We start from the raw sequence: 12,045 nt of genomic DNA, 5'->3' as shown, positions 1-12,045 counted from the left end.
GCATTTTCACATTTTATAGAGATGTGATGTCCTTTGACTACTCTGATATATTTTATATGAATTAGTCATGCTATATGCAGAATAACAATAAGCATGGTGTTCCAAAATGGCATATTTATCCAAGTTGTACCATACAATGAACACCACTTGTCCCTTTAACGTAAGGTGAAGTAAGCAATCATGGATTGTATCAAAGCAGGCATTATAGCAATCTAATCCATACTAACAACGTTACATAAACTAACAGGAAGTCATTAAGACCACCTCTTAGGTTGTGTTTGACCCACTTCGTTAAGGTTACCTTAATCCCGGTAAACCCAGAACTCAAATCTCGCCTAATTACTGTAGGTCAGATGCTCGTAACATTTATATTTACCTAGTCTGGCCACGAGAAATTCATGTTACCAAAACACCCAGTGAAAGCAGTTTTTGATCATGCACCTGTATTAGAGCCTATAGACACCTATATAATCCATATAATAAAACGAGTGCCCTCCCCTTGACCCCATTAATGACTGTCAACGTAATTAGTGAACAAGGCCAGACAGTGACTGACTGAGGGTGTAGAATTTCCTTAAGCCTCTAGTAATTATGCGAGATAATTAAAAGTAATTGTGTCATTTAATGGAAGCCGAACCCTTTCACACCACAGTTGTATTAATTAAATGTTGCAGGCAACAACAGCTGTGGATGATGCATTGATAAAACACTAGGCCTGAATACTATATATTTTTTTGCAGATTATAGTAATTGGTTTAGCAAGATGAGTAAGTAGGCCAAGTACCAGGGTTACCCAAGGTTCATTCAACTATTGTCTATGCTCTGAATGCTAGTCACCTTAGCAGCAGTCCTGGTTTATCGTATAGGCCTTATAAACAGTGCTACGTGAATGTAGGCCTACGGCTGGCCTTCAACTTGTCCAGCTCCAGACCCAAATGAGCCTACAGTATCAGTGGTTGCCAGTTACTATTAATTGGTTCATTTTAGTATTTTGCAGTTTAGATGAATAGTAGGCAGTAGTCTTAGTAGCAGTCCTAGTCCATTGTATAATAGACCTATGGCAGTGCTATGCGGATGTATCGTAACCGTGAGTGCCAGTTAATATCTAGCCAACAGACCGACCGGTCCCTCCGTGTTTCCTCTGTGTCCTTAACTCAACCTGACCTGAGATGACCCATGTAGATATGTGTGTGTGTGTGTGGAGCCACTCATGCCCTCGTTGCCCCGCGGCACTAAAGGCCTCAATTACCACCCATCTACTTCCTCTTCCAAGCTGATACCTTTGTTCTTTGACATCAATGCAAAGAGGGTTCCGAGCACTGGGTCGCTGGGTAGGATACACCTTAAGTGTTTAACCAAATAACACCGCCAGGCCAATCAGATGGGCTTTATCAATGTTATCACTGGCTCATTGGTTTGTGGTTGATATGCGCAGGAGCAGTGTTGATACAGTTGTGGTGTGGGGGTAAGTGTGTGTGGGTGGGTGTGTGTACTGTTGATGTGTGTATTGGTGTTGTGACTGTGCTTTGCAGAACGTTTTTGAAGAAAATGTTATTTTTTTGTGTGTGTGTTATGACTGAAATTAAAGTTGTATGACTGTACCTACTACACCAAGCTAGATCAAATTGCGTAGGTCTATATTATGCTAAATATGCAAGTGTGCGAATTATCCTACACCTACAGTATTGCATGTCATTACATAGACTGTTGAATTATTGCATCACAAATGGTATAATTCCTTTAGAGTGACTAAGCACTGTGGTTGTCGTGGTAAAGCGGGAAGTTCAACCTGTAGGGGCGGATGTGGTTGCTATGGTTACTGGGTTACCCTTTAGGATAGGCGGTGAGTCAGGTCAGTGACTTTATAAAAACAGTCAATCATGCACACACTGTTGTGACAGACAGGGCAGTTGGGAAATCCAAGAGGGTTGTATATGTGTAACTATTAGCCCCAGAAACAGGTAATTAAGCACTTTCTGATTTGATTAATTTGGAAGAGAAGTCACTTTTGTTTTGGCCCGCTGCCGGAAATGTTTATTTTCAAAACCGCTCTATAAAAGAACGCTGCTCCTTCCTCCCAAATAGAAATCAAATATATTGTCTTTCATGTTCATGTTTTTAAATATATGTAAATTGTAAAGTATTTTGTCTGTAATGTCTTTTTCGCTATGTGTTGGACCCCAGTAAGACTAGCTGTCACCACTGGCGTTGACTAATGGGGATCCTAATGAATAAAATGATGGAGGTCCAAGAGAACATCGACCACTGTGTGAGAGGGAAGGATGGAGAGGTAGGTTAAAGAATGGGGACTATACCTTCATGGATATAGACTATACCCTCATGTTGAAATAAAACCACATTAGAATGGGGACTTGATATAGACTATACCTTCATGTTGAAATAAAGCCTCATTAGAATGTCCCGGTGAGAGAATAATGACCATGGAGACATGTAAGGCTGTGAGCCTGGGGTAAAATAACAGACGTTTGAGATAATAGGGGAGTAGATGGGAAACCCAGATCAACTTGGTTGGGGGGTGCCTATTCCCTCTCTTTGAATACAAAATGTATAGAGTGTGTGTGTTTGAATGACTTCAAGGTGTACCATGAATCTAATAGGAACGTGTTGAGAACTTCTATTGGAAAATACCACTCTGACAGACGTCGTCATTGAAAACAAATGAGTGCTTTTCATTCTGAGCCTGTGTCAAATTCTCCAGCGTTTTTTTTTTTTATCTGGTGAAAGCCATTTAGGAGCCGACTGCCTTAATCCAACAACAACAGTCGTTACACAGCTGTATGCAGCCAAGGTGGCCTATGTCAAATGTGTTGGATGTGTGGTTGAAGACATTGCCTGGCTTGAATAGACATACCACTGGCAGGATCTCTGTTGTTGTCGTCGTGTGTGCGTGTGACGCTCGGTAAACACTAAATATAGCCTAGCCCAATGACACAAGTGTCTTAGACAACGCCTCTTCACTCAATGCGGGACAGATATCGGACAACCTATGACCACGAAACACGAGCCACGGTCTCAAGTTCAGACTATTTAAATAGGAACTGCTTAAAGGCTGCAGTACTGTATGGCCTAAACCTGAATCTGTGGAGGACATGGGCCTCTCAGACTCTTCTTTCAAGGACATTCTCAGTATCTGGCAACCCAGGCCAAAAAAGAGTTTCTCAAAAGGGTCTCCCATAGGGAGACATAGTATTCCCCACATAGTAATATCCCCATAGCGGTTTTATGCTCCAGTTGACAGACATGGTCCGCTCATAGGCCGGTTGCCAGATGTTGATGTCACAAATGCAGCGAAAAAGAGACATCAATGGAGTCCATTCAGGAACTCCCTCGGTTGCCATGTAATGTAATGGAGTTCTCTCTCCTGGAGCTGGTTGAGCACTTACAGTAGTAATGTAGCCGTAGCCCTTTTAAGATGATTGCAGGAGATTTTATATTGTATTAAAGTATAGTATTATAGGAAGGAAACTATGTACAAAATGTGTTTTTGGTATCATTATAAAAAGTATAATGTTGATTGGATCTGTTCCTTGGTATACGAAAACATTATGATGTAATAATGGTCCACCATGTCCATCAGTGCACATTCACATTCTAGGAACGCTTCTATGGAGTACAAATAGAGGCAATGGTTTCTTGGATTAAATCAAATCAATTTGTATTTGTCACATGTGCCGAATACAACAGTAGACCTTACAGTGAAATGCTTACTTACAAACCCTTAACCAACAATGTCGTTTAAAAAAAAATACCTAAAAAAGTAAGAGATAAGAATAACAAATAATTAAAGAGCAGCAGTAAATAACAATAGCGGGGCTATATACAGGGGGTACCGGTACAGAGGGGTAGAAGCTGTTTAGAAGGCTCTTGGACCTAGACTTGGTGCTCCAGAACCACTTGTCGTGCCGTAGCAGAAAGAACAGTCTATGACTAGGGTGGCTGGAGTCTGACTATTTTTAGGGTCTTCCTCTGACACCGCCTGGTATAGAGGTCCTGGATGGCAGGAAGCTTGGCCCCGGTGATGTACTGGGCCGTGCGCACTACCCTCTGTAGTGCCTTGCGGTCGGAGGTCGAGCAGTTGCCATACCAGGCAGTGATGCAACCAGTCAGGATACTCGATGGTGCAGCTGTAAAACCATTTGAGGATCTGAGGACCCATGCCAAATCTTTTCAGTCTCCTGAGGGGGAATAGGTTTTGTCGTGCCCTCTTCACAACTGTCTTGGTGTGCTTGGACTATGTTAGTTTGTTGGTGATGTAGACACCAAGGAACTTGGCGCTCTCAACCTGCTCCACTACAGCCCAGTCGATGATAATGGGGGCGTGCTCGATCCTCCTTTTCCTGTAGTCCACAATCATCTCCTTTGTCTTGATCACGTTGAGGGAGAGGTTGTTGTCCTGGCACCACACGATCAAGTCTCTGACCTCTTCTCTATAGGCTGTCTCATCGTTGTCGGTGATCAGGCCTACCACTGTTGTGTCATCAGCTTAATGATGGTGTTGGAGTCGTGCCTGGCAGTGCAGTCATGACGGGGAGTACAGGAGGGGACTGAGCACGCACCCCTGAGGGGCACTGTGTTGAGGATCAGCGTGGCGGATGTGTTGTTACCTACCCTTACCACCTGGGGGCGGCCCGTCAGCAAGTCCAGGATCCAGTTGCAGAGGGAAGTGTTTAGTCCCAGTGTCCTTAGCTTAATGATGAGCTTTGAGGGCACTATGGTGTTGAACGCTGAGCTGTAGTCAATGAATAGCATTCTCACATAGGTGTTCCTTTTGTGCGAAAGGGCAGTGTGGAGTGGAATAAAGATTGCATCATCTGTGGATCTGTTGGTGCGGTATGCAAATTGGAGTGGGTCTAGGGTTTCTGGGACAATGTTGTTGATGTGACCCATGACCAACCTTTCAAAGCATTTCATGGCTACAGATGTGAGTACTACGGGTCGGTAGTCATTTAGGCAGGTTACCTTAGTGTTCTTGAGCACAGGGACTATGGTTGAAAATGTCAGTGAAGACACTTGCCAGTTGGTCAGCGCATGCTCGGATAAACGTCCTGGTAATCCGTCTGGCCCTGCAGCCTTGTGAATGTTGACCTGTTTAAAGGTCTTACTCACATTGGCTACTGAGAGCATGATCACACAGTCTTTCGGTACAGCTGGTGCTCTCATGCATGTTTCAGTGTTACTTGCCTCGAAGAGAGCATAGAAGTTATTTAGCTCGTCTGATAGGCTCATGCCACTGGGCAGCTCTCAGCTGTGCTTCCCTTTGTAGTCTGTAATAGTTTGCAAGCCCTGCCACATCCGACAATTGTCGGAGCCGGTGTAGTACGATTCGATCTTAGTGACGCTTTGCCTGTTTGATTGTTCGTCAGAGGGCATAGCGGGATTTCTTATAAGCTTCAGAGTTAGAGTATCCACTCCTTGAAAATGGCAGCTCTACCCTTTAGCTCTGTGCGAATGTTGCATGTAATCCATGGCTTCTGGTTGGGGTATGTACATACAGGCACTGTGGGGAAGACATCCTTGATGAACTTATTGATAAAGCCAGTGACTGATGTGGTGTACTCCTCAATGTCATCGGAAGAATCCCGGAACATATTCCAGTCTGTGCTAGTAAAACAGTCCTGTAGTTTAGCATAAGATATTAATATAAGATATTCCAGTTTTTAATGTCCCGTTGGTAGGATATACCTGCTTTCAGTTCGTCCCACTTTTCCCCCAGCGATTGAACATTAGCTGGCAGGACAGAAGGCAAAGGCAGATTAGCCACTCCTTGCCTGATCTTCACAAGGCACCCTGATCTTTTCCGCGAAATCTCAGTTTCCTTCTCCAGCGAAAGCTGGGCCTGGTCGGGTGTCTGTAGTATCTCCCTCCTGTCCGACTCAAGAAAAACTCTTCGTCTAATCTGAGGTGAGTAATCGCAGTTCAGATGTCCAAAAGCTCTTTTCGGTCAAAAGAGACAGTAGCAGCAACATTATGTACAAAACAAGTTACTAACAAAATAGCATGGTTGGTTAAGAGCCGATTAGACGGCAGCCATCTTCATATTTATTATAGTGGACTAGGTGATGAATCTGGAAATGGGGAAATCTGTTGTAGTAAGTTGAGTTTCTAATTATGTGAACAAATAGATTCTCTGTAGAGCCGATGAGGATAAACAATATTTGCCCGGTTCATATAAAGTGTACGGACCAAAATCCCTGGAAAAGGGATTCATCACTTATCAGCACACACACCTTTTGTAAATGTTGAGAAACATAAAATCCACACTCACCCACCAATGCATACAGGAACAAACAAAATACTGTACATGTACACACACAATTTGGAGTGTGTAACTTTCTGACCATGATTAACATGATTAATGGGAATGAGCTGGACACTGGATAGAAGGGCTCCAAGACAAGTTTTCCTTTTTTCAGAGTCTGAACCATCCAGTGAGGGGGCGGGAAGAGGGCAGGAGGGGGGGTGGGGTTAGCGTTGTGCGTTTCCTGTGTCGCAGTTTACTGTTTTTTAGAGCAAGAAAAATGGGCTTATGTAAGAGTCATGTGATATAGACAGAAATAGTGGAGGACTGGAGGGAGCTAGACCTAGCTACAGCTGCTGCCTCTCCTCCCTTCCCTCCTCTCCTATCTCCTCTCCCCCTCCCCTCCACTTTCCCTGGCAGAGATCAGACTACACACACACTGTGCAGCTTCACACACACACACACGGTATGGTCACACATACTGTACATTGACGCACAGTCATGCATGCATGCACACAGAAGGCCAATGCAGCAATACGCTTGCATGCCAACACTCCCACACACATGCTCAGAAACAAGTATGCATGCAGGTACGCACGTACAGTAGGCACTCTCACACAGAAACACACATGCATGTACCAGTGGAGCCTGCCGAGGGGAGGACTCATAATAATGGCTGAACTGGAGCAAATGGAATGGCATCAAACACCTGGAAACCATGTGTTTGATACCATTCCACTGATTCCGCTGCAGCCATTACCACGAGCCTGTCCTACCCAATTAAGGTCCCACCAACCTCCTGTGGCTCGTACGCACACCCCCACTTACGTAGACACTCAGACTTTGTAGACACTCAGACTTTGTCAACATCAGATGAAATGTAATGAACTATGTCACTGTATCCTGTTTTCTGGCTGTACTCTGTGCATCTTGCTTGGCCACTTCCTGTGGCTGTGACATACCATAGTGAAGGTTTTTGGGCCATAGCTCGGGTCAGTGTGTGTGTGTGTGTGTGTGTAGCTTCCGTGGAGCAGTGGAGGCGCGCTAAGCTGGCCGTCCCTGGCCTGAGGAACGAATGTGTGTGTGGGCGCGTGTGGCACTCTGAGGCTGGTGGACGTGTAGAGAGGAAAAGAAGAGGGGTGAATAGAGGAGAGGAAGAGGAGACGTACAGCGCTGGTCCAGTGGCGCGGAAGCTGGCTCTCTGAAACAGGAGATCATTTGGTTTAGCTGTGGGCTAGGCAGGGAGGAAGAGGGGGATTCTCTGCCTGTTAGCGTCACTGTCAGAGACTGGAGCAGCCCAGGCACTAGTCAGAGAGAGACCGACACACACACACAACCGATGCCTCAGCCAGCCACACTCTAGTGTTTAGATATAGTACCCATGTACCATACAGAAACACCATTCGTGACTATTTATAGTTCTAGTGGAATAATCCCATTTGATGTTATGTGCAGTCAAGTCTAAAGCCTACGTTTCTATGATTGTAGTATTCATATCACGAGACCATACTGGCCAGTTGAGGAAGTCCTCAGTATATGTACTGTATATGTCTGTGTACAAGAATGGCTTAAGGTATCAAGATTTCTTGGAATTTTAGGTTGTTACAGTATATTATGGAAACACTCCAATGCATTTGAGTACAGATGTAGGATCTTAATTTGAGCCAGTTTGCTACAACAGGAAAATAATCCCGCTAACAGGATATGTCAACAATTATGTTGATGATAATTAGTGGACATTTTTGAAGGGGTTCATAAGTTGTTCATAAGGGAAAATCAAGTCTGAAGTGTCAAAGTCTAAATAACTTCAGAATAATTTTTAAATGTTAAGTACACAAAGTTTTCCTGCAATAGGGTGATCAAATTAAGATCCTACATCTGTAAGTTATCCTATTGTCCTCCATATGTTTCAGCTTCCTGCTGTCTTGTCTCTCAGCGTTCGGCTCACTATTAAACTTCCTGTCTTCCTGTCTGTGTGTGTGTTAAGGCCAGCACAACTACCTGTGTGCCGGAAGAAATGACTGTATCATCGATAAGATCCGGAGGAAAAACTGTCCGGCCTGTCGAGTACGGAAGTGTCTCCAAGCCGGGATGAATCTCGGAGGTACGGAATCATAAATGCCAGATATCCTAAATCTGAACCGATGCATCTGAAATAACACCCTATTCCAAGGAATAGCTTTCTAGGACTAACGGCTATTATTGCTGAGCGGCCAATCAGATTCCTAGTCTGATCATAGGCAGGTTCAATGGCAGGAACCTGAGAAATATGTCGGTGCCCCGACTGGTTGTAGAACCGTAAAAACAACAAAGTTGAGGGTTATTGTGTGGAGTCAAATTGGTGCTACTTTGAGATGTTCTGTATCATTACAGAATCCACAGCCAAATACAGTTTGCAGGCCAATATTAACGTGTGATACAGAGTTTGGATACTGCCAGGGAACCAAAATAGACTTGCTTATACAGCAAGAAAAGGTTTTCCGTTTTACCGCTATTGCAATATCCAGAACAAATGTTTTCCTTACTGTACTTTGTCAAAGGTGGACAGTCTCCAAATCCTGATTCACTTCCTAACATACTTTCCCTCAAAGTTACAATGTCCCTGGAGAGGCAGAAAACACTTCTGTTAGGATATCTTGAGCACTACTACATCTGACAAAAGTGCCGATAGAATATTTTATTGAACCTTTATTTAACTAGGCAAGTCAGTTAAGAACCAATTCTTATTTTACAATGACGGCCTACCCCAGCCACACCCTCCCCTAACCCTGACGATACTGGGCCAATTGTGCACTGCCTTGTGGAATGGTCAAAATGACACTTAGCTTCCAAAAGTCCAACAATTGCCAAACAAAGTTAAGCTCAAATTCAGCTTGAATATTTGTAGTTACTTCAGTACGTACACTTTACATGCTCTCCTCTCAACAGAACATTTTGAAACAACACAATGCAGAAACATCATGGTAAGTTGTACTTTAAGTTGGAGCGTCATTCTCTCTTCCTCCCTACAGCGCGGAAGTCTAAGAAGCTAGGCAAGCTGAAGGGTGTGAACGAAGACTCGACCCCCACCAAGGAGGGGGGGCAGACGTGCCCTGGATCTGGAGGTGGAGGGGGGTACTTGTCCTCGGGAGAGAAGGAGCTGAGCACCAGCCCCACTAACGCCCTGGTGCCCCACGGCCCTGGAGGTGGGCTGGTGACCCCCTACCTGCCCCCCTCCATCTGCAGCGTGTTGGAGCTGATTGAGCCAGAGGTGGTGTTTGCGGGCTACGACAACACCCAGCCTGACACCACCGACCACCTGCTGTCCAGCCTCAACCAGCTGGCTGGGAAACAGATGATCCGCGTGGTCAAGTGGGCCAAAGTACTTCCAGGTTAGAGTGAGATACAGTATCTTCCTTTTATTTCTAATATCTTTGATGACTTTGGTGGAGGCCAAACTACTTCCAGGTTAGACAGACATGGGGGTTCTGGATGGGATTGGGCGGTACGGATGTAAGGAAGAGTGGCTTCCTTTCCTATACAGTAATATCTTTGAAGGGGACATCTGAAACAGATAAATGTCTAGAGTCAACTTGATCCCATTCCATTCTAAATGCTTGGGGGCAGAGACATGGGTAAATCTCTTGAGTGGGCGTATTGGCTGTTAGGAGAAATCACTATCATGTATTTTATACTCCAGGCATATTTTGACATGGTGTGGTATTATTAACATTTGTGTCTTCTGAATATATCCGTCAGAAATTTTCCCGATCTGGTTAGGAAATGATTCTGCAATGCGTTAATGAGATTAGCGATAGCATCCTATTTAAAGTGAAAATGTAATCAAGATTTAAGATTTGGAAACGGAGCTAATTTACATTCATCAGCCTTTTATAAATAATGTAAATCGAACTCGTTTATGCTAAATTTTACTTTAATATACCATTTGTTTTTTTAAAAGAGGTGAGTAAGTTCCTAAAAACTGTCCGTTGGGGAAATATTCAAAAGATGCCTTACAGGCTTACAGTCACAGGTACCTCTTTGATGCTGTTTAATTCGCTGTATTGCAAATATTTGATACCTCTTCCAGGGTGTCTGCTTGCCGTATCCGGACATATAAATAGAAAGACACACAGTAGGTGGAAACCAGCCCCTCTCTCTCCCCTGTCTCTCTGAGTCTCTCTCTGACTTTGAAAGTTCCACTGCATTCAGTTTACATTTGGACTTAGCTCTGCTAATAGAAGCTCAGAAGCTCAACTCCAGAAGACTCGCACTAATAAGGCAGACTGCTTTGCGCTACATGGCTGCTGTAGACTATATACAAGCCTTGGTCTGAACAGCCCAGTTCCACAGTACATAGGAAGCCTAGTATATGCTGTGTGCAGCATCCTGTACTGTAGTCACTGTAAACACTATTGACTTGTTGAGTGTCTTCAGTCTTCAAGAACTTTGATGGGCGACCCAAAAGTTAATCTTTTAATAAGCATCTTAGACCCAGCTATAGATTCTTCCAGGGAGCACCATTGACATACAGTAAGCCGGTTATTTGAATCAAGAGCTTTGAGTCCTTTTTAAAAAAGCCACAGGCGTAGCCAGCAATACAACCCACACACTAATTCAACAATGAATTGATACCGTGACACATCGCGGGCTTGGCAGCGGCTGCATGGCTGACGACTGACATGCAAAGCCTGGAATAGTACCTAAGCTCTGATCAGTCACTTTCAGTTGCAGCATTGGCATCCTCGTTGGGACTCTGCATTATAGAATGAGGCAGAGTTCATATGTAATGCTCTGTATAAAGTCGGAGTGAGAGATTGGCAACTTTCCCGCCTGTCTTTTTAAGGGCCCACATAGACAACAGGCCAATAATTAGAAGCCTTGGGGGATTTTGTGTAAAACAACACCGGGCGAATACTCTGCAGTGGTTTGTTCATGTCTGAACAAATATTGGTGCTGCTGGGGCACCTTGCCATATGCGTACACACACACACACACACACGAGACAGAGAGAGAGGAAAGACTGGGTGAATGCCTCATGGGTTGTTGTACCTGTGTCTCTCTAGGTATGTCACTGGTCCTGCATTCACTACTGTACTCAATTTAAGACTCACTACCTCTCACCGTGTCCCTTCCCATCAGCCCCCTTCGATTCAATTCAATAGCCTTCATTAACAGTGGACGTCAGGGACTTTCATTGCCAAATCAAACATGCAGGAACATATCACATCAATAATGGTCCTCTCTCTCTCCCAGGTTTCCGGGGCCTGCCCATAGAGGACCAAATCACCCTGATCCAGTACTCTTGGATGTGTCTGTCCTCCTTCAGTCTCAGCTGGAGGTCCTACAAACACACCAACGGACAGATGCTCTACTTCGCCCCCGACCTCGTCTTCAACGAGTAAGTCTGTCTACCACCGGCCTAGTCTCGCTTTACACTTTACAGATATGCAGTTTTCAGAAAAACAAGTTATAGAGTTCCCGAACAAAGCCAAACGGCAAGTCCATAGTTCCTCCTACTTCTCTCAGAGTGACGACGGGATTGAAAAAACTGCTCAGTGTCTTCAGACTGTTAGTCAGATAGCCCTGCTCCCTAAAGCAAAGGCTTTTGTACCTCTAAACGGCTCCTCGATCCCCAGAGCACAGTTGATCAGAGCGGAGCGGGGAGTCAATGGGGCGTGTGATCCGCTCTAATATCTTTGAACAGGAGAACAGGAAGAGGAAATGTATATGGGGCAGCTGCTTATTGGAGCTGTGGTGCATGACTGGTGCATTGAAGTGGAGGGTAATGGGATGGGACCTGGACA

The 12,045-nt window shown here is 44.6% G+C and overlaps 1 protein-coding gene across 3 annotated transcripts in view; it reads left to right on the top strand.

The window, feature by feature from the left end:
* The window catches only part of LOC109881008 (mineralocorticoid receptor), a 102,528-nt gene that overhangs the window by 67,959 nt on the left and 22,524 nt on the right, over positions 1 to 12,045 (top strand). For 2 of the 3 annotated variants that reach the window (XM_031828369.1, XM_031828368.1), the window contains exons 4-6: positions 8,247 to 8,363; positions 9,271 to 9,630; positions 11,495 to 11,639. In XM_031828369.1, coding sequence (XP_031684229.1) covers positions 8,247 to 8,363; positions 9,271 to 9,630; positions 11,495 to 11,639 — 622 coding nt within the window. Of the gene's footprint in view, positions 1 to 8,246; positions 8,364 to 9,270; positions 9,636 to 11,494; positions 11,640 to 12,045 lie in introns of those variants that run through there. The other variant, XM_031828370.1, reaches the window with a different exon arrangement.

The sequence above is a fragment of the Oncorhynchus kisutch genome, linkage group LG7 (assembly GCF_002021735.2).
Source record: "Oncorhynchus kisutch isolate 150728-3 linkage group LG7, Okis_V2, whole genome shotgun sequence".
Taxonomy (NCBI): domain Eukaryota; kingdom Metazoa; phylum Chordata; class Actinopteri; order Salmoniformes; family Salmonidae; genus Oncorhynchus; species Oncorhynchus kisutch.
The sequence above is the reverse complement of the archived record's forward strand: the minus strand, read 5'-3'. Positions and strand labels throughout refer to the sequence as shown.